At 46.1% G+C, this 27956-nt stretch overlaps 2 protein-coding genes and 1 non-coding gene across 3 annotated transcripts; all 3 read right to left on the reverse strand.

Annotated features, from left to right (window-relative positions):
• Positions 1-2573: 2573 nt before the first annotated feature.
• On the reverse strand, positions 2574-4676 carry LOC103637967 (trimethylguanosine synthase). Its single transcript, NM_001350872.1, has 6 exons — positions 4131-4676; positions 3896-4031; positions 3570-3661; positions 3181-3304; positions 3033-3091; positions 2574-2940 (listed from the first exon to the last, which is right to left on the reverse strand). Exons 1-6 carry the CDS (start codon positions 4595-4597, stop codon positions 2805-2807), a joined length of 1014 nt encoding a protein of 337 aa, NP_001337801.1. The 5' UTR covers positions 4598-4676; the 3' UTR covers positions 2574-2804.
• A 918-nt stretch (positions 4677-5594) lies between these two features.
• On the reverse strand, positions 5595-27503 carry LOC541937 (origin recognition complex 1). The gene is made up of 17 exons (NM_001111600.2): positions 26715-27503; positions 20534-20669; positions 20284-20436; positions 20036-20179; positions 19813-19964; positions 19638-19737; positions 19415-19537; positions 19133-19294; positions 18942-18999; positions 18686-18864; positions 17545-17668; positions 17265-17335; positions 17055-17150; positions 7446-7522; positions 6354-6437; positions 6097-6246; positions 5595-5993 (listed from the first exon to the last, which is right to left on the reverse strand). Exons 1-16 carry the CDS (start codon positions 27422-27424, stop codon positions 6183-6185), a joined length of 2433 nt encoding a protein of 810 aa, NP_001105070.2. The 5' UTR covers positions 27425-27503; the 3' UTR covers positions 5595-5993; positions 6097-6182.
• On the reverse strand, positions 20299-20376 carry LOC111590210 (small nucleolar RNA snoR28). Its single transcript, XR_004852920.1, has one exon. It is a non-coding gene; the product is annotated as a small nucleolar RNA snoR28 (small nucleolar RNA).
• Positions 27504-27956: the final 453 nt, after the last annotated feature.

Below are 27956 nucleotides of genomic sequence, written 5' to 3' on the forward strand. Positions count from 1 at the left end.
TCACAACAATATCCAGTGTTCTGATGAATAATATCCCGGCTTCTTGACAATGTGAAGCTACTTAGCATGGTTTGCCCTTTTCAAAACATTCTTCCGAAGATCAATGTCACGTCCCCTTCTTGTGCTTTATGCAATATGATGTATGATGCTTATGTTATGCGAAATGATGCGATGATGTTATGCTGAGTAAGATGTTGTTTATTCCGAAGATACACGCGTTCCTGTGACAAAACATACAAAATTTTTCATTATAAGCCTCCCTTAGAAGCTTCTTCGCCTTTTACTTCAGCGGAATCAGCGTTGACTTTTCGCTGTAAGCTCTGCATTCCCTTAGGAACGTCTTTGGAGCTTCTTCGCCTTTACTTTTGGCGGAATCAGCGTTGACTTTTCGCTGTAAGCTCTGCATTCCCTTAGGAACGTCTTTGGAGCTTCTTCGCCTTTACTTTTGGCGGAATCAGCGTTGACTTTTCGCTGTAAGCTCTGCATTCCCTTAGGAACGACTTTGGAGCAAAAAACTTACACTGCGTTCCCTTTGGAACGACTTTTTTGTCACTTCGGCAACTTACTCTGCGTTCCTTAGAACGACTTTTTGCTGTTTCGAATAATTTTCGATAGTCCGAAGGTCCTCTTGATTATCACAAGTCTTTAAACTTTAACAATTTAAGCCTGAGAAAAATATATTTTCCTTGTGGGAATCAACGAAAGTATTTATATGAAACCTAAACAATATCCTTTATTACAGAAAACAAAACTGGATAGAAAAGATTGCTATTAAGGTAGGATATTTGTCAATAGATGTGCTTTGACTCTGGCACGGTGCTGTTGACTGTACGAGCTTCGGACTGCTCTCGGAAGTCCCTTTGGTGTGGAGCATACTGGCTCCCTTCTGGCTGCTGTCCTTGCTGTAACGGAGGTGGAGGCGGAGGTTGTTGCCAAGAAGCTTGAGATTGACTCGCCGAAGCAACAGAAACTGCAGGGTGGTTGCCCACATACTCTGGGATGTAGGGCGAGTGATACGAAGCTGTATGCATGACCTGCTTCGGCTGAGCTTGTTGTGCTGCAGCTTCGGCTATTTCCTTTTGCTTCTGGATGGTAACATGACACATCCTGGTAGTATGGCCCTTGTTCTCACCACAGAATAAGCAAAAGATTCTTCTCTGTTGATCGCCAAATCTTCCTCCGAAGCCCCTGGCACCTCTGCCTCTTGGAGCTGGTGGTCGGAAGGGAGCTTGCTGTTGCCCCGAAGCCTGTGAGGAATATTGTGGCCTTTGCTGTTGGCTCCCCTTATCATCACTTTGTGTAGGGTTATGAATTGATCTTACATGCCTCGGGTAAAACTTCCCTCCGAAGCCCCTGGTCATTTCAGAAAACCTGAAAGCCTCCTCCCTTCTCTGGCGAAAATCATTATCGGCCCGAATGTACTCGTCCATCTTCTGGAGCAGCTTCTCCAAAGTTTGAGGGGGCTTCCTAGCGAAGTACTGAGCTGATGGACCTGGCCGAAGCCCCTTGATCATGGCCTCAATGACAATTTCATTGGGCACCGTTGGTGCCTGTGCCCTCAAACGCAAGAACCTTCGGACATACGCCTGAAGGTACTCTTCGTGATCCTGGGTGCACTGGAACAAAGCCTGAGTAGTGACTGGCTTCGTCTGAAATCCTTGAAAGCTAGTTAACAACAAGTCCTTCAGCTTCTGCCATGAAGTGATCGTTCCTGGTCGAAGGGAGGAGTACCAGGTTTGAGCAACACTCCTGACAGCCATGACGAAAGATTTGGCCATGACTGAAGCATTGCCACCATATGAAGATATTGTTGCTTCATAGCTCATCAAAAACTGCTTCGGGTCCGAGTGACCATCGAATACGGGAAGCTGAGGCGGCTTGTAAGACGGAGGCCAAGGTGTAGCCTGCAGCTCAGCGGACAGAGGAGAAGCATCATCAAAAACAAAATTTCCATGATGGAAATTGTCATACCAGTCATCTTCGTTGGGAAAACCCTCCTGATGAAGATCTTGGTGCTGAGGCCTTCGGTGCTGCTCATCCTGAGCAAGATGACGAACTTCTTCAGAGGCTTCGTCTATCTGCCTCTGCAGTTCAGCCAGCCTGGCCATCTTTTCCTTCTTCCTCTGTACTTCTTGATGAAGCATCTCCATATTTCTGATTTCTTGATCTATCTCGTCCTCTGGTAGTGTTGGGCTGACAGCCTTCCTTTTCTGGCTTCGGGCCTCCCGCAGGGAGACTGTCTCCTGATTGTGGTCCAGTGGTTGCAGAGCTGCAGCCCCAATCGCTGAAGCTTTCTTCGGTGCCATAACGAAGGTTTATGATCGCCGAAGGTGTTCAAAAAATTCAGAGTGGAAGTGAGTTCACCGGAGGTGGGCGCCAATGTTGGAGACTTGTTCTCAAATGCTTCAAGAACAAGGCAACACAGAAAATGTTAATCGGTTAAGTCCTTCGTCCTACGAAGCATTATTTCTCTTGGGATATAATGATTTTCGGACGAAGGTCACAAAAGGCGAACCTTTATAAATGCATTACATATTGACGAAGAATGAATTACAAGAAACATAAAGAATTGCGTAGATCATCATATATCATTATTATATATAAATAAAAATAACGTTGAATTACAGATGTACCTCCAATTTGAAGGAAATGAAAGTACAAGCGTGACGCAAAAGTGAACACCAAATCCGCGTGAACAGTACAGGGGTACTGTTCACCTATTTATAGGCACGGGGTACAACCCATACAAAATTACATACATGCCCTTTACATTTGGTGGTAATTCTATAGTAATTTATCGAGGTCTAAATGGCCTTTTCATCTTCAAGTCGGTTCCCTTTTCTGCAAACATGCCGAAGCTTTCCTGCTTCACAGCTTCGGCGCTGTGTCAACCTTCGTATCTTTTGAGCTTCTCCCTCTCTGATACGAGTCCGAAGATACCTGTTCACACATTATACTCTAGAAACACTGTTAAATCATGTTTTTGAGGACCTTCGGAAGCCGAAGGCCCCCAACAGGCTTAGTGATCTCACCGTCTTCCAAAATAGGCAGTGATCCCTTTGCATCTGTGTTGCACGTAGTTCTCTTCAGTCTGGAATGATCAAAGATCAGACAGGCCTTGAAACACAAAAGCTCTGTCGAAATGCTGGAAGTTTGAGAAGAGAATCGAAAATAGCATGCCTCGAAATCTAAGGGAGGGCAAGACATCCAGGAAAGTTCCTCCAGTTGAGCCACGTCCACGGTCCGCGGCAAGAACATCATGACGTTAGGAGCTATTTTCTGAGCTGCTTGAAATGTCGCGTACCTACGCACAAAGCGGTAAGCTTGTTAAGACGCTATTGTTCTGAGATCTCTTGATTCTTAGGCTTTCATCTTAATTACTATCCAAATGCTACCCAATTGTACATGTGTATAGATTTTTCAGACTGAAATTTTGTGAACAAACTTTCATGGCCATAGCTACAGAACTGAGGTGCAAAATGTGCAAGCTGCTTATCAGTTATCAAGATTTTACTGACAAGCTGAAACCATTTCGCTTTCAGCTAGGGCAAACAAAGCGAACAACATACCCGTCCTTCGGCTTCAGCATATCAAGGGTGTAAACTGGAGCTTCAATGTAGGATGGACCTCCCCATGGTGGTGAAAGGAACACCAAATCAGCCTGGTGGATTTGAGGCAATCAATCAGCAAATAATTTGAATGATGAAATAACTGCACGTTCTTTCTTTAGTGACAGTATGGTCAGGCCTCAAGGTACAGATATGAGTACATGACATAAGAAGTTCAGGATTCAGGAATCAGAGGCCAAAGCTTGGCCGCACATAGATTCCACAAACTGTGACGATCTTTCAGTCTCCCTGCAGGCCTGCACTACTGAATTTATCTGACAACGTACCTTGAGGAAAGGCGCCAGGCGGAAGAAGTCACCGACAATGAACTCGATTCTGTCCTCGACGCCGTACACCCTCGCGTTGTGCACCGCCAGCTCCACCTTTCGGGGGTCGATCTCCACGGCGACCACATAGCAGCCCCTGCGGCACGAGGCGGAGATGCGGAGTCGGTTTCTGCAGGCTGTAAGCAAGGGAGAGAGCAAATAGAAACACACGGGAGCGTGGTGCCCGTTCACGTACCTGGCGGCGAATTGGATGGAGTTGCCGCCGCATCCGGCAAAGGCGTCTACGACGAGGTCGCCGGGTGCCGCGCGGGCGGCCTGCAACGCCGCGATGGACTCCGGGGTGGCGGAGTACCAGCCCTCGGCGTCCATGCACACGCCGCGGTCATAGAGGTTGAAGAGGCTGTACCTGTGCGCCCAGTACTTGCCCGCCACGGCCGCCTCGGAAGCAGAATCGGAAGCGGAAACGGCGGCGGCGGCATTGGGGTCCTGTGCCTCGACGTCCTGCTCCTGCTTTTCATCCGCCGCCCTGAGGCTTTTGGGCTCCCTCGATCTCGCCACCTTGCGGCGGCCGGCTTTAGGTGCAGTGGCGCCGAGGAGGAGGAGGAAGCGATGATGTATCCTGTGGAGGAGTCGAACGGCGCGGGCGCCGCGCAGGCTCCGGGACTCTAGCACGGCGGCGGCGGCGGCGGTTATTTTCGCCATGCCCTGTTGGCCTAGACTGCTGGTCTGCTTATATGCTGGCGGGACCGCGGGAGTAATCCATGCGTCAGAAACCAAATTTGAAGGCTTTCTACTGGGGCTTTCGATTTTATTCTTATGTTTTTCTTCTGGCAACGGATGGCCTCTTAACAGCATTTTATTTGCCACTCACCTTAACTAATGTTAAGGATATTCACAATGGTAGTTTCACATGTATATTTAATAGTACGTCACATCACTATTTTATATAACATTACATAATATTTAAGATAAATGAGTTTTATGAAATGAAATAGTTTTATGGGATGAAATCATGTCAACATGTTTCAAATTCTTGAAAATAGTGTGAAACCTCTATTAAAAGTGATTTGTTTCATCTTCACATACTCCCTGCATGTCACTATATAATTCATAACCATATCTGATTTAAAGACCAAAAAATACATTTAATTCTCTCTATACCACTACATCGATGTACCGATGTATGTGTATATAGAGAGAGCACACCTTATATTGTGGAATAAGAACAAGAAGTGTTTACACATTATATTCTGCAAGGGAGGGAGTATTTTATTGATTTCTATTGGTTGTTTTAGTTACAACATTTAATTGCATTTAATTGATATGTTAGTCTGTGAAACAGTGAAGTGAAATTTTATATTGAGAGAAATTGTTTCATTTTTAGTTTAATAACACTCTTGATAATATTACAGTATTGAAAAGAGTGTTATGAAAATGGCCATTGTGATTAGCCTAAAAACCCCCTCCTAGGGTGCAGTTTTCAGCTTTGCGGGGGCCGGGGGAGATTTACAAAAAAAATGAGATTTATGTTTGGTTCGTTTTAATCTCAATATAAATGAATTAGATAAAATTAGGTGGGTTTAAATCCCTAGTAAGTTAAAATTCTTTCTTATTTTTTTTTAATCTCATTCAATCTTATATAGAATGAGAATAACCAAACAATGCCTTAAATGGCCATCGCATTGGAGCCAGCAGAGTACAAATTGATATCTCAATGTTTCTTATTCAAAACTCGCAATGTTATTGTAACAAACCATTCATATATAGTTACTAAATCTCACTACGCGGCAGTTCAGTTACAACATATGGACGCATGCATATTCACCTCAATCGATATGGATTAGAGTGGTTTAATATAGAGTTTAGTTTAAAATACATACCAAACCACTCCAAACTACATGGGTTGAAGTGGATACATACGTATCCAGTCATGAAGGGGACGAAATTCCAGACGTACATGTTTCTAACGTTTTACGTTCCTAGTGTGACGCGTTCCGTTGGGTGCAGCGACATGCCGTCATCCTTCGCCGGTTCCTTTGCAGATACGAGGCTAGAGTGACCAGGAGATCGACCATGGGATATGTGTGTTTGAAAGGTTCTGCATAAGATATGCGATACGCTCCTTAGCAGGTCCAAGAATCCAGAAAGATCATGGGTGAAAAGCCCGCAATCAGGACATCAGCAATGCAAAGAGAACTTACTGCGGGTGAAGTAGAATTGTCTAGCCTCCAAAGAGAACAGAAAGGCAACAGAGTGCCAGGAATCAATGGTTAATGCAATAAGAGCCTCACAAGTACTTAGATAGCCAAGGAAGATCTGGAGATTCCTTGAGGGCAAATGTCACATCATCACTGTCAATCAAGAAAACGAAGTATTAGATCACGGGCAAGAGAAAGTAGGTTAACTGATATTTGGCTTTGGATTAAAAAGTTCTTTGGCGCTGTTCCCAAGAGCTGACCTTGGATAGTTGAGCTGCACCTTCTGCAACTTGTGCTTGGTACCCTCTTCACAGAGGATGATCTTGCTTTCACCAAGCTTGCAGCTGCGAATGGGACATACAAAATTTACTGATAGGTCACCGAGCCAAATCGAAGGAACAGTAAATAAAAGTTAGAAGAAATGAGGAGTGGAACATCAGTACAAAACATCAGTGGTTCTATCTCACTAGAGAAAAATGAAGTGTCAAAGATAAGAGAATTTTCACAGGTAATCCCCAGCTATCTAAAAGCGACAACTGCAGAAGAGCTATGCCAATTGGACCACCTCGAATAATGCATGGTCCAAGTTTACAAATTCCACGCAATCATTGCATGATCAAAATTTCAACACACGAGAGATGCAAAGGATGTAATAGTGATTGAAATGTACGTAAGGCTGAAATGTTAGCTTTAGTCTATTTCCAATTGATCAAAATTACAATTTCCAGTCTTCACATGTTCAAATTATAACCATGAAAAATGAAAGGGGTGCAATAGCAATTAAAAAATGGAAGCCAGGCTGAAGTTTTCAGTTCAGTCTATATCCAAGCTTGCACTAACCGGCATAGCCATTCCTTTCAATGTACTAGAAAACAACTAAACTGTCCAAAAAAAACGTCCAAGTCAAACTATTTTAAGTTTGACAAATTTTACAAAAAAAAAAGACTCAACAATTATGACATGAAATAGTGGCATACTATGAAACATAGTTCCATGAAGAATTTAATAATACCTATTTGGTATTTGGCAATATAGATATCGGTATTTTTTAGTATATTTAGTCAAACTTTAGATAGTTTAACTATGGGCAAAACTAGAACATCAAGTTCTTTGGAAGAGGTAGTATAAAAAATGGCAGGTGAGCAAATGCAAGCGTCGGGAGTTGGAATAAGAACATGCAAATGTAACTACATTTGCTATGGCACCGAGAAGCAAAGGCAACCATCACTAGCCACATTACACATGATGCCATGATGGTATGTGTATATGAACTCATGGAGTAACTGTATACATGAGGAACTTAAGGCACAGTTTCATCTATGCACACTACACATAAGATTGAATTAGCATACCAAATTTTCAAGAGAGTGTCGTATCCAGGCAATAGTTCTCTGTGGGCACGGCACCAGGAGAAAACTGTTGTTGCTAACTACAGAAAAAAGATATTATCTAGTTAGATTTCTTCAGAAGCACCCATACTAGTACTATGTGCATGGCCCCAAATAGGCAGGATAGAAGCAAGACCAGTACTGTTAACAACTTGCCATTATGAAACTTCCAAAATCAGCATGAAACCCTTCATCGCATGCCTCAGTTCACATGGAAATTCAATCAGATGCGAAGCTAGGGGGAGTGCCACTCAGTGTATGTAAGTGTAATTAAGAGTGAGCGACTAATTATTGAAGGGGATGTTTGGTTTAAATAATCAATCCATTTTAGATAAGGTGATGTATCATATGAGTCCAATTCACAAATTAGTGGAACGAATTCACTCCTCATATTATTACTAATTATTAGCCTATGAGGAATGAAATGGTGATGGATCAACTCATTCCATTCCACAAATCAAATAAGAAAGTGAGGAATGAGAAGATGATGGATTACCTCATTCCTCAAACCAAACACGCTAGAAATGAACAATACAGTGCAAAAATAATGCACTTGCAATAGTTCCAAACAACTTTAGGATGGCAGCAGGGAAATACAGAAAAGAAAAAGGAAACTAGTTAATGGAAATAAGGGATTGCCAAAAAATATGGACTAGAAAGCCTGAATAATCAGGATTCAAGAAGCCCAAAAATACAATATCAGGAAAGTTTCACCATCTAAATGTTAAGGCCCATTAGGCCCATCCTATTACTAAGGCCTAATGGCCGTTGGGCGGCTACTGCTGGAACCTATTTTTGCCAGGACATTGCATAGTGAAGTACCTAAACATATAGTTATTGGTTGGATCTGTTCTGCCTTCGGTGATTTTGGCACTTGTTTATTTAGTTGCTTTTCTCATCACTATGTCAGTCAATATTGTAGTTGTCAATATTGTGCTTGATGGGCAGAACTATCCTGAGTGGGTCTTTTGTGTTCAAACTGCATTGAGAGGTCATGGTTTACTCTTTCACCTGACTGAAGATCCACCAATTCTTGCTGATGATCGGAGTAATGCTGCAGCGATCAAAACATGGCAAATTAATTATGGTAAAGTTATGGTTGCAATGGTCAACAGTACCAAACCATCTATGATAACGAGTTTGTCCAAATTCACAACTGTTAAAGCTATTTGGTCACATTTGAAGGAACGCTTTGTTCAAGATAGTGGTGTGTTGTTACACACCCTTATGCAACAAAGTCATCATTGAGCAACATGATATGTCTATTGATGAGTATTAATCAGCATTTGATCGTCTGATGAGTACATTGGTCTCTATGGTGCCTGCTTGTACAGATGTTCCATGTCCCGCTCATCAGTTCATTGAGAAGTTCTTCATCTACAGATTTGTTATGTGAGTTCGGCCTGAATTTGATACACTTCATGCTCGATTGCTTCATACTTCTGACACTCACCATGGCAAAGGTGTTGTCTGAATTACTTGCTAAAGAGACTCATCTTGAGTCCATGTCTTATCCTGTTGGTGAGGGTCCTCACAGTGTGTTGGCTGCTGTTCAGAAACCTAGGCATCCCTCTTTTCAGCCTTGCGAGCATTGCAAACAGACTACTCACTGTTCTAAAAACTGCTTTGCTAAGTTTCCGGAGAAGCTAGCTGATTTTCGAGCTCGTCGTGCTGCTCGTGGTCGTGGTACTGAACATCTTCCTAGAGGTTCAGTTGTTGTTGCTGCTACTTCATCCACTGGTGTGTCATCCTCGTCTTGGGTTCTTGACTCTGGAGCTTCCTTTCATGTGATCAGTTACAATTGGCATCTACTACACGTGCAGTGTTATTAAAACTACGTTTAAACATCAAAACTCTAATTAGAGGTTGAAGACTCGTTTTGGCGTTCTAAACTATAAAACGCAATGTTTTCATGTGTTTTAGACCATTAACTACTTTTGGGCCCAGTCTGTTAGTTACTTTTGGGGTCCAATCCAGCTTATGGGTGAAGTTTTGGTAAGCCACTAACCTCTTTTTGATATTTAACTCAAGTTATTATCCGAAATTATGATATACTAGTATTTTTCCTATGTTGCTTAAAACTACGTTTAAACTTTGTTTAAATGTTTAAAACCAAAATTTCATCCATGAACGTTTCAACGTTTTAATAACCTTGTACACAAGTCACTGAGAGTGCTTCCATTCAGACTGCTGATGGTACTTTATGCCAAATCACTCACCATGGTTCTCTTTCGAATCCTCATTTTATTGTCCCCAATATTTTCTTTCCACCTACGTTATCCATGGATCTGCTTTCAGTGGGACAAATTACAAATCACAATTGCTTTGTTGTATTTGATGGTTCATCTTGTTTTGTACAGGATCGTCGCACAGGGATGCGATTGGAACTGGTCGTCGCCATAGATCTGCTCCTCGCCTTTACATCTTGGATACCTTGTGCCATAGATCTGCTCCTCGCCTTTACATCTTGGATACCTTGTGCCTTCCTTCACCCACTACCTCTTCGAGTCATGTGCTTTCTGCTGCATTGGCATCTGCTGCGTCATTTGCCCAATGGCACCATGCCACCATCATCTCGGTCATCTGTGTGGACCTCGTTTGTCTACTCTAATAAAATCAGGTTGTTAGGTCATACGCCTGTTGAGTCTAGTTTAGGGTGTAAGGGTTGTCATCTTGGAAAACAAATACAACTTCCATATTTCCCTAGTAATTCTCATTCTACTAGACCTTTTGGTTTGATTCACTCAGATGTTTGGGGACCTACACCTTTCATTTCAAAAGGCGGTCATAAATATTATGTTATTTTTATCGACGATTATTCTCGCTATACTTGAATTTACTTTATGAAACGTCGATGAGTTTTTTCCATCTTTAAATCTTTTGCTTCCATGATTCACATGCAGTTTTCTACTTCTATTAAAAAAATTTGCTCTGACTCTGGTGGTGAATTTTTATCTTATAATTTTTGACATTTCTTGACCTCAGAGGGTACACTTGCTCAACTTTCTTGCCCTGGTGCTCATGCACAAAATTGTGTCAATGAACGCAAACATCGACATGTCATAGAGACTGCACGCAATCTATTGATATCATCTTTTTGTTCCTTCGCAATTTTGGGGTGAAACTGTTTCTACAAAAGTCTATCTCATTAATAGACAATTGTCGTCAAAACTCTGGCAAAGCACCTGGTGAAGTTCTTTTTGGGACTTCTCCACGATATGATCATCTTCGAGTTTTTGGATGCACATGTTATGTCTTGTTAGCACTCGGCGAACAGACTAAATTGACTGCTCAATACGTTGAGTGTGTTTTTATTGGCTACAATTCTGAACATAAAGGCTATCAATGTTATGATCCATCTTCTCATCGCATTCATATTTCACGAGATGTAAGTTTTAATGAAAATATACCCTTCTTCCACAACTCGACCACCAGCTCCACATTTTCTCACAGAGTCCACATCCTTCCTATGTCTTCCACCAATCCCTGATTTTTCGTCTATGTCACAATCTTCTATAACCACACCGAATGTTCTTATTCCAATTACACCACCGCTCACTTCCACATCATCTTCATCTTACTCCTATAAACCACATGTCATCCAACCTATATCCGTCATTCCCGCTCTATTGCCACGGCTAGTCCTGATACAGAACCCGTTGTGGATACTTGTAGTAACAATATTGAGTCACCTTCTGTTTTTAATCAAGGATATTGTCTTCGTGATCGTGGCACCATTGAACCTCCAGATCGCTATGGCTTTCCACGGGCTGCAATAGTAATTGTTGAACCATCTCTTATCATGAGGCTTCTAGTATCCCTGAGTGGCAGCTTACTATGCTTCAGGAATTGCCTGCTCTTGAACGCACGGCACGGGTACGTGGGATATTGTTCCTTTACCCTCTAATGTTGTCCCCATCACATGTAAATGGGTCTTTCGAGTTAAGACAAAGTCAAATGGTTCCATTGAGCTATAAAGCTCATATCGTGGCTCGTGGTTTCCAACAGACTCAAGGACTTGATTATGATGAAACTTCTGCACCACTTGCCCATATGACTATTGTCAGTACATTGATTGTTGTTGCAGCCTCATCCTCTAGGACTATCTCTCAGATGGATGTTAAAAATGCTTTTCTTCATGGTAATCTACATGAAGTTTATATGCATCCACCTCCTGGCGTTGATGCACCCTCAGGGCATGTTTGTCGTTATCGATGTGCCTTATATGGTCTGAAAGAGGGACCTCGTGCTTGGTTTGAGAGATTCATTTTTGTCATGTAGGATGTCAGTTTCTCTTCTAGTGGCCATGATCCAGCATTATTTATTCATACGTCTCCAAAAGGTCGTACTATATTATTATTATATGTGGATGACAATGCTGATTACAGGTGATGATTCTGACCATATTTCTCAAGTCAAGAAGCACTTTAGCAAAGAATTTTCGATGTATGATTTGGGTGTCCTCTTAGTTGTTTCTTGGGTATTGAGGTCCTACAGACCACAAAAGGATTTTATTTATCACAATCCAAGTACATCCAAGATGTTCTTGATCGCCCTGGTATTACTGATACTCGCACTGCTGTGAAACCAATGGATATTCACTTGCAACTTCGTTCGACTGATCAGACACCTATAGAGGATTCATCTTGCTATCGCCGTATTGTGGGTAGTCTTGTTTACCTTACGATCACCAGACTTGATATTGCTCATGTTGTTCAAATTTTGAGTAAGTTTGTATTTGCTCCTACCTCAGTTCATTATGGTCATTTGCTTCGTGTGTTGCGATATTTACGAGGAACGAGATCCAGATGTTTACTTTATGCTGCTGACAGTCCTGTTAGCAGTGCATCATTCCTTTCCTGTAATGCATCATTCCCTTCCTGTAATGGCGTGTGATTGCATAGATAGGATCCAGGGTTGTTATGATAGGAGATGCCTTGATTGATGTAGGGATCAATCAGCATCAGACACATTAGGAAGGTCTGATCCTTGATTGATTGAGAAGATCACTCCTTGCACTCCTGACACTAACCCTATCGTGCCTGCTCCAATTGGAATAACACGTTTTTCTATACCTGCAAGATTTTCGGAGACCACCGCACTGCCACGTGCGAACACACCTGCCCCTCTACCACCTACGCCTAGCACACCTCCCACATCGCTTGGGTGCTCTACAGCGCCTGCAACAGCACCCGGGTGTGTCATACAGTCCAGGCACCAGCGAGTTCTCCAGGGCAGGCGCCCAACGCCGTCGCTGTTCCTGGGTCCTCTTCAGCCCAGCAGGGCTGTTCTGCGTCATCTTCATGACCTGCGCACACGACCCAGCCAAAACATACGCCACCGCTGACCATGCCACTGCTGGTCCGCCTCCATGACGGTTCGATAATACCGTCTACTCCCAGCGGACTGCACTGGCTACTTCTGTAGCTGCGTCTGGGTCTCCACCTCCAGCTCACCTTCCCCGTGGGGCGATTCCGGTCTCCCTTGTGGTCAATCATCATCGTATGACCACCCGCGCCAAGTCGGGCTTTCGCCAGCCCGCCTTGTTTCATGCAGCAGCTCTGTCTCCTGTACCACGGAGTTATCGTACTGCGCTTGCTGATCCAAATTGGCGTCAGGCTATGGAGGAAGAGTTTTCTGCCTTACTGGATAATCACACATGGGACCTAGTTCCTCGTCCCCAATCTGCCACTGTTGTTTCTGGCAAGTGGATCTTCAAACACAAATTTCACGTCGACGGCTCACTTGAAAGGTACAAGGCAAGATGGGTTCTCCGCGGTTTCTCACAGCGCCCTAGTATTGATTTTGATGAAACTTTCATTCCTGTTGTGAAGCCAGCCACTATGCGCACAGTCCTATCCTTAGCTCTTTCTCGTAACTGGCCCATACATCAACTCGACGTCAAGAACGCTTTCTTACATGGGATTTTGTCTGAGGCAGTTTACTGCTCAAAGCCGTCTGGTTTTACTGATGTTGCTCATCTGGATTTTGTGTGCCGTCTGGTTTTACTGATGCTGCTCATCCGGATTGTGTGCCGTCTGAACCGGTCCTTATATGGTCTTAAGCAAGCACCTCGAGCCTGGTACAGTCGGTTTGCCTCCTTTCTGCTCTCTCTTGGGTTTGTTGAAGCCAAGTCTGACGCCTCTTTATTTGTTTATCGCCGCGGAGATGATATGGTGTACCTACTGCTATATGTTGATGACATTGTTCTGACAGCTTCTACTGATGTTCTTCTCCGTCGCATCATCACGTCACTTCAGCAGGAATTCTGTATGAAGGACCTTGGTAAACTTCACCACTTCTTGGGGATGCAGGTCCAACACACGACAGCTGATTTGTTTTTATCTCAACGTCAGTACATGATTGACATCCTTGACCGCGCTGGCATGGCTGAATGCAAGCCCTGTTCCACCCCTGTTAATGTCAATCCCAAGCTGTCTAGCACTATTGGTAATCCAGTGACTGATCCTACATATTTCCGCAGTCTTGTAGGGCCTCTCTAGTATCTCACTTTCACACGGCCTGACATCTCTTACGCAGTCCAGCAGATATGCCTTCATATGCACGACGCACGTGAGCCTCACCTTGCAGCTCTAAAGTGCATTCTTCGTTACGTGTGCGGCACCCTTCATCTCGGCTTGTTACTTCGGCCTTCCGCACAGACTGAACTGCTGGTCTACTCAGATGCCAATTGGGTTGGTTGTCCTGACACCCACAAGTCTACCTCAAGCTTTGTTGTATTTTTGGGTGATAGTCTCATCTCCTGGTCCTCCAAGCGCCAGAACATTGTCTCCCGCTATAGTGCTAAGGCTGAATACCGAGTTGTTGCAAATGTCGTTGCTGAAGTCACCTGGCTGCGTCATTTACTACAGGAACTCCATGTCCCACTGCGCCGCACAGCCTAGGTTTATTGTGATAACATCAGTACTGTCTACATGCCCTCCAACCACGTCCAACATCAGCGCACCAAACATATTGAGATTGATCTTCACTTTGTTCGCAAGCGCGTGGCCCTCGGTGAAATTCGTGTTCTTCATGTTCCGACATCCTCACAGTATGCTGATATCTTCACCAAAGGGCTACCTACTTCGGTCTTCATGGAATTTCGGTCCAGTCTGAACGTCCAAGGCTTCGACGCTCCGACTGCGGGGGGGTGAAGGGGAGGGTGTTAGCAGTGCATCATTCCTTTCCTGTAATGCATCATTCCCTTCCTGTAATGGCGTGTGATTGCATAGATAGGATTCAGGGCTGTTATGGTAGGAGATGCCTTGATTGATGTAGGGATCAATCAGCATCAGACACATTAGGAAGGTCTGATCCTTGATTGATTGAGGAGATCACTCCTGGCACTATTTCTATAAGCCATAGGAGCTCCTCCTCCCTAAATATTATGTAATCGGTTGGTTCCATATTCACTCAATACATTGCCTACACAGCACATCTCTCAAGTCCTCTACAGCTCCATGCTTACTCTGATGCCACCTAGGCAAGTGATCCAATTGAACGACGTTCTATTACAAGTTATTGTATTCTTCTTGGATTATCTCCTATTACATGGAAATCTAAGAAGCAAGCAACCATTTCTCGCTCTAGTACTGAAGCAGAACTTCGAGCTCTTGCCACCGCTACTGCTGATATTATTTGGTTGCAATGGCTATTGGTTGATCTTAGTGTATCTTGTGACACTCATACACCTCTTTTATGTGATAACATGGGTGCTACACAAATTGCTCATGATCCTGTGAAGCATGAACTGACTAAACATATTGGTGTTGATGCATCTTTTACTCAGTCTCATTGTCATCAAAAGACTATTGATCTTCAATATGTGCCTTCAGAAGCTCAGTTGGCTGATTCCTTCACCAAAGCGCAAACCAGATCTCAACACCACTTTTACTTGATCAAACTCAATGCTTCAGATCCTCCACTTCCGCCTTGAACTTGAGGGGGGTGTTAAGGCCCATCCTATTACCCCTGTTTTCAAATCGTCGGGTTGGCCCTAGGATCTCGACTGGTGAGGTCGGCTCGACTTTTCTGACAAGTCGGTCGACTTGGAAACGACTGGAAATTCTCAGTCGACTAGTCGTCGACTTGGTCTAGCAAGTCGACCGTCTTGTGTCCCAGTTCGGCCCAAGCAACCCATTATACAACATAAACCCTACCTCCAACACCTCTGGCCGCCTCTAACTCCTCCTCTGCATGTCGCCCCTCCTCTACACGTCGTCCTTCTTCTGCACGCCCTCACAACAAGCTCTGGTGAGTCCTGCTCCCCCTCTCCCACCCTCACAACAACATGTGCCGCCCCTCTGCACGCCCTCACAGCAACCTGCGCCGCCCTCACAGCAAGCTCTAGGGAGATGGAAGATGCTATTTGATTTCCAATTTGAACTATATGTCTATATATGGCTGTTATGACTTATGGGTTTATGACTTATCACTTATGTGGCTGATTTGGTTCAGTTTGAGGCTTCAAATGAGGTAAGCGTTGCTGTTTATTTCAGTTTCGTTCAAATTCAGGCTTCAAATGAGGTAAAACATGACCTTTCTTTATATATAAATGCTATGAAGCCATTATATAGGCAAAACAGCCACTATATTGGCAAGTCGACGACTAGTCGACTGACTTATCGACTAGTCACCAAATCGGTACCTTGTCGACTCGACTTATCGACTTGAAAACATTGCCTATTACTAAGGCCTACTGGCCTCTCTATATAATCTTTACAGCCTCGATGGACCAACTATCCTTCATCATTTCCAAAGGTAACACTGAAAACAAAATGTCAGCAAAACAGATAAAACGCCAAATGAACAATTTGTAGGGTAGTTTTTGGTCTGCATACCCTACTACCAGCTTGGGGTGAGACTAGGGGTGGGCAAAAAACCTGTAACTCGAAACCCGAAATACCCGAAACCCGAATTTGGTTCAAGAATTTCGGGTAGCAACTTGCAAAACCCGAATTTATTTCGGATAATTCGGGTATCATAATCGGGTACCCGAAATACCCGAACATTCATATGTCATGTACTCATGTCATTCTTAATTATTAATTTGTGCATCTATAATTATGTATAACTTTGCATAACTTGTGATTGTAGATTGCTTGTGTTTTTTATGTTCATGTATATCATTATTCAAACTGTATTTTTATACTAAATTAATAGGGTGCATGTGCTTTATGAAGTTGAGACAACAGTTCGAGTAGTTCGGGAATACCCGAACCCGAACCCGAAATTTCAGGTACTCGAAGTTTCGGATATTGTAAAACCCGTTGTAATTTCAGATATCGATTCTCAAAACCCGAAATTTTCGATTAACCCGAACGCCCACTCCTAGGTGAGACAGCCACACAACGGGTTGTGCCAGACATAACTAAAGCTACAAATTTATGTACCAAAGATATTTCATTCCAAGTATTGGATTTTAGTCAAAATCATAGCACATAGGCAATTAGGCATGGAAACCTAAAGAACAAGTCATTTGTCACTCTGACTCCTGGGCGTGGCAAGGATTTTTTTCAACAATATTACTGTTTGGATTGGAAATATAGGAGCTGAAAACATAAAGGTCACCTTATCAAACATTATTTCACCTAGTCCACTTTTGTACAGCTCATGAACTATGGCAACCAAGATAACTTTTCCAAACTTTGGACAATTCTTCATCACCTGTAAAGAGACAAAATGTTGCAGAGATTCAAATAATGATGGGTGGTCAAGTGACTTTAATAATTGATCTGGTTATGAGTACAAGAGCACATAAAATGCACATTTTTCACTCACTTGAATATGCGGTGCCTGGAAGACTTCCTGAATAGCAGCTTCTATGTCACCCATGGAAACAACACCATCACCTACAAAAATCAGATCTGTGTTCAATGAATTATATACAAGTTGGAATTTAAATCAAACAATGGAGGGTTGAAGTCGTAAAACCATATAGCACGAATGCTGGATTTGTATTGGTGGTCTAGGTTTATGTGACTATGTGACCATAAAGAGAATAGTCCAGTGCACACAGTTTTTCTTGAATAGTTGACTCCAACACAAATGTGTATAGTACCTTTATTTGCAGAAACAGTATTCTGTGCAGACTGTCGAGACTGTTTAACACGGTAGTCTGCAAACTCTGCTGCTCGTCTACAAATCTCTAAAGCTCGCCTAGCATCACCTGACATAGCAGCTACCTGCAAACATAGGCGTTTGAAGTAAGTGGGAGCATTTTCATACAAGTTAATTAGTGAGAGCATTTTCAAATTCTTTGTTTGCCTCAGGCTTCAAAAAAAGAAAATGGCCTCTGCAATGTGAACTCATTTACTGTAGTAGTGTAGTCCCTCTGGTTACAAATGACACTAAAATCCGGTCAAAATGTTAGAACTTTTTTTTAAGAATGTGGGAGAGCTATGTGTCATTCCGTTAAGAAAGAAAAAGTGTTACAAGACCGGGGAATATTTTAGAACTTTGACCATTCAATTTGGAAATATTAAAACCCTATGCAAATATTTGTCTTGAATAACACTTTTAAAATCTGATGCACTTATTAGACGTTACTCCCTCTTTTCCAAATAAGACGTTTTGGCTTTTCTAAATATATTACTTTTGCTATGCACTTAGATATAGGGACATAGCAAAAGTTGTTTGAATATAGAAGGATTGATTATCCAAGACTGCATGCCATGTTCTATAGAGATAGAGATGTATTCTAACTATATAGAGAGCTATAACCGAACAGGACTAGAATCCTGATCGGTTGCCACTATTGTAACTGAGTTGGACTCCAATCTGCTGGCAGTTTCTGCCCACATAAATATACATTATGGGCCTCCTATGGAGGATATACGCTTAACCAATCTAGTCGTTTTCGCTCAAAGTAATGTATCTAAAAGCCAAAAACGTCTTATAATTTGAAAGAGGGAATATAGCTTATCTAAGAAGAAAAATATGCTCAAAATTGCACCACAAAGACTATAAAAAGTTAAAAAAAAACATCATGTGTTTTTACCGGAAGGATACTAATATTTTATTTTGATTTGATGCCTGACACAAATATCATGACTTCACTTATAATCAACCATAACATGAACTTATCACTTCATGTGTTGCAGGAAAACCTCAGATTTGTTGGAATCTAGAATAATGCAGAGAGTAACAGCTACAGATGAAAAGACATAACAACAAACATATAAACATGGTACAAGGCAAACCTTTCTAGAAGCAAATTCAATAGCTTGTTCTTCAAAGGCATCAATCCCCTTTAAACGGCTTGTTATAATTTCCTGTAGTTGCCGATAATTGTATGGACCAAAACACAGTCGTTGAATGCCCATCCGACTTGATATACGAGGCAATAATTTTTCTGGAAGATCCATTGTGTTTGCTATACCTATGATCATAGCCAAAAAAACAAGGGGTAAGAAAAAGGTAAGACTAAGGTTAAAAATAAAAAGAATAGTTAGTTACCTATGACAACTAGATTTGAATATGGTTTGGTGGGCCAATCAAGGATGTTATACAGCACCTGATAAAAAATACCAGTGTCAAATGATAGGAAACCAGATTACAACACCAAACAGCTAATTTTTTATTACTTTTCCTGGTATGCAACCTATGAGCAAAATCAATAATTTATTAATTTTGGATTGAATTATTACCGACTGGTTTCTTGTCAAAAGAAGATCGAGCTCATCGATCAGCAAAATAATTGGCTGGTTTGCTTGCTTTCCAATTTTAGTGCCACCTGAAAAATGTTCTGTTAAATAGTGAAGAGCCTTTTTCCACCCAACCCTATGCCCACTCAACTGCTCATATACAACCTGCAGATTTTAAAAGTAATACACCAATTACAATTCTTTCATTAGGGTTATGTGTCAGCTACAGTTGAGTAGGACAAATTTATTTTATCATTATTCCACAAAGCAAAAGATCAAAAGTACCTTGTAGATATTCTCTGGGGATGCTAATTTAAGACCATTAATTTCAATAAAACAATATGGCCTCAGTGTTCCAGAATCAAATTCAGATCTCAGCCTCCTCATAACAGCAAGTACACTCATAGTCTGTAGTTTGATAAAAATAGATACAGAAAATTTATTTTAATGTTTAGCCACAGCAGAAGAGATAAAACCATAAAAGCAGCCAAAAAAGATAGTCTGATACCTTGCCAGTACCAGGTACACCATGTATATAAAGGCACCGTCCTAGGCACTGGTCATTGCAGATTGCATCCTTTACAAATATCGATATCTCCTCCATTTCTCTGAAATTATACTTTAGCTGAGTAGCAGTTTTTGTAAGACGCGCAACAAACATTCAGGAATATGAATAGACATACTTATCCCTGCAAGGTAATGACTTAGGGAGAGTTGCCAATAACAGGGTTGCTTTAGCCTTCTCCAGCTCAGTCTTTTGGTGGCACCGAACATGCTCAGGAATTTTTCGTATTCCAATTTTTTGTAGGCCATATATTCTACCCTTCCTTGAATTCTATTTATAAATATGTCATTTCAGTAAAGCAATACAAAACAACAGATGAAGCGAGAAGGGTTATTTGTTACCGCTGCCAATTCATGTGATTGATTCCCTCTGGCAGAGAAAGATGATGTAGGTTCTTCCACCTCGTCATACTCTGAATCTTCATCAGTGTCACTGTTATAATCATCACTGGCATTGTAAGGCTCGTCACTGGGATCTTCCTTTGTCTACAAGAAATGAATAGGAACAAACTTGGTCAATGGGAAAATCACAGTGGTGTCCAAGCTTCAAACAAGACTGATTTGCATCTCAAGAGTTTATGCTCATCTACCTCGGGTTCATCACCAATATCTGCCAAACGCTTAAAATTATGCCAATGAATATCATACTCATATTCACAGTAAAATACATCATCTCCTCCATCGTTAGCATCCCTAAAGTCTTTGGGGCACATTATAGAACAATGTCTAAGGATTGTTTCCATCTGCACAGGCCATAAGCACAAAGAACTTGAGACAACAAATGAACAAGCAAATAAAACTGTGAAAGAGCCAACTATACACATAGAAGACAGTTATCACCTCAATGTCTGCAAGATCATTGGTACGATACAGCTCTCTTCTCAAGTTATGCAGCTGCCTTCCTGCTGCAGTCTCTTCGGGGATAATGTACCACCTGACCTTTGCCCAGAAGGTGCCATCAGGCTCCCTCCATAAACTGTTAAGGATAACGGCGCCGCTCAGTAAATTCACAAACTGTGCATTAAGTGCTAAACTCTCAAACTGTGCAAAAAGGGCTAACTATCATTGACACATATAAGATCTATCTGGGGACATATTGAGGAACATATTGCTTTTGTAACATTTAAAAAACAAAAGGAAGAGGATGAAGAGGCACACCACAGTATAGAACAACGATGCCTTGCAAGCTGTCAAGCGCCTCGACGCCCAACGTCGCTGGACCACGGCTACGCAGTTCGTAGTCGCGCTCCAGACCTTCACCGTGAGGGGTTCCTCACCGGTGGCTTGAGAGAGGCAAGGGAGAAGAGCAGTTTTGGATAATTGACCTTTCTTGATTATTTCCCAGTCTATTACACGGCATAAATATAGCCTCTGGTTCAACCAACCTTTCCTATGATTAAGGCATATGAAAAGGAAACTAATCTTAACCAATCTCTCCTATTATTAGGGCATATGAAAAGGAAACTAATCTTAACCAATCCCTCCTATGATTAAGGCATGCAAAAGGGAAACTAATCCTTATCTTTCTAAACTTAGCCACTGATTGTGGCGCCTGCCTTGGATGCGCGATCTGCAGCCCTCCTGGCGTCACGACGGCGCCTGTAAGTGCGGTCGTACATGACATCTCTCCCCCCCCTCGACGATCAGCTCGTCCCCGAGCTGAAAATGGGGAAATTTGTCGTGGAAGTCGGCGACATCTTCCCATGTAGCATCAGTAGTGGCCTGCCCTTTCCAGCGGATGAGCACCTACTGAATACCCCTGGCCAACCTGTACCGAACAGCCTGCTCCGGTTCTGGGATCACCGCCCCATTGTGAGTGGGTGGAAGAGGAGGTGGTGTAGCTGGTGGGGCGCCGACGAACTTCTTGAGAAGGCCGACGTGGAAGACATCGTGCAACTTGGCACGCGGAGGTAGCGCTAGGCGAACTGCCACCGGATTGATGAGCTCTGTGACTTGATACGGCCCGACGAAGCGCGGCTTCAGCTTGCCCTTGGGCGCGTGGGGAAGGGAGGAGGCTGCCCGATGACGCAGGCGCAGCAGCACCCAGTCGCCCACGGTATAGGAGACCGGTCGGTGCAGGCGGTCGTAGAACTTCTTCTGGACGGCCTGGGCTTGTTCCAGGCAGTAGTGAACATCCGCTAGGAGCTCCTCGCGTTCAGCCATTGTCTTGGCCACCGCCGCCACCCGGGTATCGCCAGGCTCATAAGAGCGGATGGAGGGAGGATCCCTGCCGTAAACCACCTTGAAAGGAGTGTCCCTGAGTGATGATTGGTACGCCGTGTTGTAGATGTACTCCACCCACGGTAGCCAACGTAGCCACTGACGGGGCCGGTCCCCAGTGAAGCACCGGAGGTACATGACGATGACTTTGTTGGCCGCCTCCGTCTGTCCATCGGACTGCGGGTGGAAGGCGGACGTCATGTGCAGCTTGGTGCCTGTGAGGCGCATTAACTCCTTCCAGAACGCCGAGGTGAACACGGAGTCCCGGTCCGACACCATGAACTGAGGGATCCCATGGAGGCGAACGATCTCGCCGAAGAATGCCTGGGCCACAGACTCAGCACTGTAGGGGTGAGCCAGAGGAAGAAAATGACAATATTTGTTGAACCTGTCGACCACAGTGAGGATCACTGATTTGCCCCCAACGCGGGGCAGCGCCTCGATGAAATCCAAGCCGATGTCGGACCACACGGCCTGGGGAACGGGCAGGGGCAGCAGCAGGCCTGCCGGGTGTAGGTGCTCAGACTTGTTGCGCTGGCACGTAGCGCAGGCGCGGACGAAGTCTTGGACCACACGACGCATGGCGGGGAAGAAGAAATCGCGGCGGAGGCGATGGAGAGTGCGTTGCACCCCTTCATGACCGTCGTCGTGCGTAGCGGCCACCAATTCTAGCAGCAGTGGGGAGTCCGGCGGGATGTACAGCCGGTCTGCGTATGCCACCATGCCGTCGAGCAGCGACCATGGTGCGCCCCTTGTGCCGGCCGCGAGTTCATCCCGGATGGCGACCAGGGCCGGATCCTGAAGTTGAGCCTGACGGAGACGGTCGACGAAGTCGAAGCGGGGCGCGGACAGCACCAAGACCGAGCCTTCCGCGTCGGTGTCGCGCCGAGACAGCGCGTCGGCTACGGTGTTCGTGGCGCCCGGCTTGTACTCCACCAAGAAGTCGAAGCCGAGGAGCTTGCCCACCCAATGGTGCTGCGGGATTGTCGAAAGGCGCTGGTCGAGGAGGAACTTGAGGCTGTAGTGGTCGGTGCGGAGGAACGCGCGCCCCCACAGGTACGGCCGCCAGTGTCGCACGGCGTGCACCAGCCCGATGAGCTCCCGCTCATAAGCTGCCAGCGCGTGGTGACGGGGGGCGACTGGCCTGCTGAAGTAGGCGATCGGATGATGTTCTTGCAGTAAGACCGCCCCAAAGCCGTGTGTGGATGCGTCACACTCGACAATGAAGGCCTTGGTGAAATCAGGCAGCGCCAAAACCGGAGCCGAGGTCACGGACATCTTGAGGTCCTGGAAGGCTGTCTGGGCCTCGTCGCTCCAGGAGAAGCCCTCCTTCTTCATCAGCGCGGTGAGGGGTGCTGCAATCTTGCCGTAGTCGTGGACGAACTTGCGGTAGTACCCAGCGAGGCCCAAAAACCCACGCACCGTGCGCGCCGACCGAGGTGTCGGCCAGTCGTGAATGGCCTGCACCTTGGCCGGGTCCATGGCCACACCGTGGGCGGAGATGACGTGGCCTAGGTACGCCACCGATGGGGACCCAAAAATGCACTTGGATCGCTTGACGAAGAGGACATGGCGGAGAAGTTCGTCGAGGACGGCGCGGATGTGGCGCAAGTGATCTGCCCAGGTCTTGCTATAAATCAAAATGTCATCAAAAAAGACAAGAACGAACCGACGGAGGAATGGCCGGAGCACGTCGTTCATGAGCGCCTGGAAGGTTGCCAGTGCGTTGCATAATCCGAATGGCATCACCAGGAACTCGTAGAAGCCGTCGTGGGTGCGGAACGTCGTCTTGTGCACGTCAGCCGACCGCATCCGGACTTGGTGATAACCGGAGCGAAGGTCCAGCTTCGTGAAGAACTGCGCACCATGCAGCTCGTCAAGGAGCTCGTCGACGATGGGGATGGGGAAGGCATCTTTGACGGTGAGGGCATTAAGGTAGTGTTTGGTTGAAGAGCCAAGTAGAACGGAGTCGTTCTGTCCCAGTTTTGTTGTTGTTTGGTTACAAAGTAACTAGAACGGAATGGCTCCAATTAGGGAATATTCTCCTCAGATCCGGAACCATTCCGCTCCAAAAAATCAACCGGACGGAGCCGCTCCGTTCCCATCCCGCTCTCACAGTCACGCTCCGTTCCGTTCACTCTGCAACCAAACAAAAAACAGAGCCGCTTCGTTCCAGATTACCAAACACAGAACAGAGCGGCTCCGTTCCTAGAATCAGGAATGGAACGGCTCCGTTCTACTTGGCTCCTCAACCAAACACTACCTAAGGGCGCAGTAGTCCACGCAAAATCGTCAAGCCCTGTCCTGCTTCTTGACCAGCAGAACCGGTGAGGAGAACGCCGAGTCGCTGCGGCGTACGATGACTTGGGCCAACATGGCGGCGCATTGCCGCTCCAACTCATCCTTGTGCGCCACCAGGTAGCGGTACGGCCGGACCGCCACAGGTGTAGAGCCTGGCTTGAGGACGATGGCGTGGTCCCGAGCTCGCTGCGGGGGCAGACCCGCCGGCTCAACAAACACCCCGTCGAAGGAGTGCAAGAGCTCCTCAAGGAGGGCGCTCGGTGTCGTGGTAGCGGCGAGCAGGGGTGGCTGACGGTCGGCGACGTCCGACCAGGAGACCTGGCGGCCTTGGTGCAGGAAGGAGACGGAGTGGTCGACGAAGTCCCACACCATGCGACCAAGGGTGACCATCCATTGAGTCCCCAGGACGAGGTCGTACCCTGCGAGCGGCATGACGAAGAGGTCGATGAAGAATGGCTCGCCCTCGATGATGACCTGGGCGCGGCGAATGACTCCTGGGCAGGTGACGCGTTCACCGTTGGCCACAGTGGCCGTGAGGTGCGGCCGCGGCTGGATCGACAGGCCGGTGCGGCGGGCGGCATCCTCCCCGATGAAGTTATGCGTGGAGCCGGTGTCCAGGAGCGCGAGGAGGGTGGTGGCGCCTAGGGTGGCCCGCACCTGCATGGAATTGCATATGGGCATGCCAGTGACTGTCCTGAGGGAGAAGACGGGGCGCCGTCCTGCGGGTCGTCCCCTGCGAGTTCCTCGGCAGCGGCCATGAGCTCGACGCCATGGAGGTAGAAGATGCGGCGGCAGACACGGTTGTGGCCGCGGGTGTACGGCTCATTGCAGTTGAAGCAGAGGCCGAGGCGGCGCCGTTCCACCTGTTCCTCCAGTGACAGCCGCTTCAAGGGCGGACCCTCTGGTCGCGACTGGGGCACGCCCGCTGGTGGTGCAGGGAGGGCGAGCAGCGGCTGCTTGGGCGCCGGCGCTGGGGGAAGAGCGCGAGGGGCTCCCCTGGCGGCCGGTGGCGGTCCCCGTGCCAACTCCAGCTGCTCGGCCTGACGGGCGAGACTCATGGCCCCATCAAGTGTCTCCGGGTTGTGGATGCGAACGACGTGGCTCAACGGGGGAAGAAGACCGCTTGTGTAGAGTTGGACGCGCTGGCCCTCCGTGAGGCGACCCGCGCGCGGCAGCAGGGCCTGGAACCGGTTGGAGTATTCCTCCACGGTCCCAGTGCGGCGACACTCCGCCAACTCGAACAGGGGCGCTAAGCGGAGTGGTGGCCCGAAGCGAAGATTGAGGAGGTCCTTGAACCGCCCCCAGGATGGTGTGCCCTCGTCGTCCTGCAGCTGGATGAACCACAGCTGCGCGACGTCCTCCAGATTATAAGAGGCCATCCACACGCGTTCCTCTGCCATGGTGCGCTGTTGGCGAAAATAGGATTCACATTTGTTGATGAAGAGCATCGGGTCGGTGGTGCCATCGAACCGGGGAAAGTCAAGCTTCTAGAACCTAGGGGGCCGATCCACACGAGGGGGATCCTCGCGCTCGCCGCCGCCGTCGGTGGACGACGAGGACGACTTGTCCTTCATGGTGGCTTTCACGGCAGCCAACTCGGTCTGGAAAGACTGCATCAGCTCCATGAGGTCCTTGATGGTGGGCTCAGCCATGGTGATGGAGTGGTCGGTGGAGGCGGTGGGCGTGGAAGGGGATGGTGGAGGGCAAGAGCGGGTGGGTGAGCATCGACGTGACACTGATACCAGGTTGTCAAGCGCCTCGACGCCCAACGTCGCTGGACCGCGGCTACGCAGTTCGTAGTCGCGCTCCAGACCTTCACCGTGAGGGGTTCCTCACCGGTGGCTTGAGAGAGGCAAGGGAGAAGAGCAGTTTTGGATAATTGATCTTTCTTGATTATTTCCCAGTCTATTACACGACATATATATAGCCTCTGGTTCAACCAACCTTTCCTATGATTAAGGCATATGAAAAGAAAACTAATCTTAACCAATCTCTCCTATTATTAAGGCATATGAAAAGGAAACTAATCTTAACCAATCCCTCCTATGATTAAGACATGCAAAAGGGAAAGTAATCCTTATCTTTCTAAACTTAGCCACTGATTGTGGCGCCTGCCTTGGCTGCGCGATCTGCAGCCCTCCTGGCGTCACAACGGCGCCTGTAAGTGCGGCCGTACATGACACAAGCAAACCTGAACGTTACAACTAAAAAACTCCACAACTAACAGCAAAACTTTTTACACATCATTCGATGTTGAAACAGCTAAATCATGAATAGGACAAACTATTGCAATAACACCGCAAGTTAGTTATCTAAGTGTTAGGCAAATCAATAACCAGTAACAACAGGTAAGCACCTTCCAGTTCGCAAGTAGTCAACTATAACCAATTAAAACATGATATATTGAGAAAAAACCATAAGCCATTTTTTAGAAATTCGTAGTTCACCGGTCACCACATGAACTTCGAAACCCAAAATGCAATGCCAATGCCTTACTGACCTCTCGATGCGTGCAGCCCACAGATCGCTGGAAAGGAGTTTCTCCTTGGCAGTCCTCACGATGCGCTTGCCCTCAGGCGGCCTGGGCCGCTCGACCACCTTTCCGGCGCGCTCGGCCTCGCAGTATGGACATGCCCAGTCACCTTCAGGCACCCTCCGAAGCGGCGGTCGCACGCAACGCAGGTGAAATCCGCCGAGGCACGCGTCGCACTCCACCATAACCCCGCCACCGGTGCGGAAGCATACGCGGCACTCTTCCTCCTCGGGGTCCTCCGCGTCAGACTCCGCCGCCTCCCGCCGCTTCACGTACACGTCATCACCGACCTCGAACTCCCCGCCGTCATACACCACCTTCCGGTAGTATGCCCTCTTCCTCGGGTGTCGTTTCTGCCTCTTGGGCTCGTGCTGAGCAGGGGTTTTAGGTGACGGCGCGGCGCGCTTGCCCTTGGAGGTAGGGGTCAGCGTAGCCTTCACCTGCACCTCCAGGGCGGCTTTGGTGGGGGTTTCGAGGAGGCGGCGCGAGCGCCGGACGGTGTAGGGCGTCGACGGAGACATTGGCGCCGGCGAGGCCGTCGATTTGGAGTTCCGCCTGGGCGTGGGCTTCGATGGGGTGCAGAGGTCCATCCTGGACTCGGCGGGGGCTGCGACGGGATTCACCAGCGAGGATCTGGGCTTAGATTTTGACCTTGAGGGGGTGGCAGCGACATCCATTTCCGGGTCTCGCCGGAGACGGCGAGGGGTGACGGGTGAGAGGCATAAGGGGGGAATGTGGATTTGAAAAGTGGACGAGTTAGGGTTTCGGCCCTCTGACTCCCATTGGCAATGCAGTTTTGCCATTTTTATTAAATTGCTTCTTTTCTATACCGCTATATAATCCATTTAAATTTTAAAAAACTTGTCTAAATAAAGTCAACCACTAATATGCAAGTAGGTACAAGCATGCAAACAGACTTTTTAGTTCGTTAGATTTATATTCAACGGTAAATATAATTGTGGTTTGTTAGAAATTTTTTTATAAAACTATATCAGGTGGTGGTAGAAAGGTTTAAGTGCTAAATATGACATACTATTGGATCTAGATTTAATGGATCAAAATTACTGCTTGCTTGCTTGCATCTAATACCTTCTTGCATATTAATCGTTGCCCTAACTAAATCACCCTACACTCAACATGTACTAAATTCACCAAACAAGTTACATAGAGATCTAACACACCATCGATCGCTAGATAATCATCTATCTC

Source organism: Zea mays, chromosome 9, assembly GCF_902167145.1.
Source record: "Zea mays cultivar B73 chromosome 9, Zm-B73-REFERENCE-NAM-5.0, whole genome shotgun sequence".
Taxonomy (NCBI): domain Eukaryota; kingdom Viridiplantae; phylum Streptophyta; class Magnoliopsida; order Poales; family Poaceae; genus Zea; species Zea mays.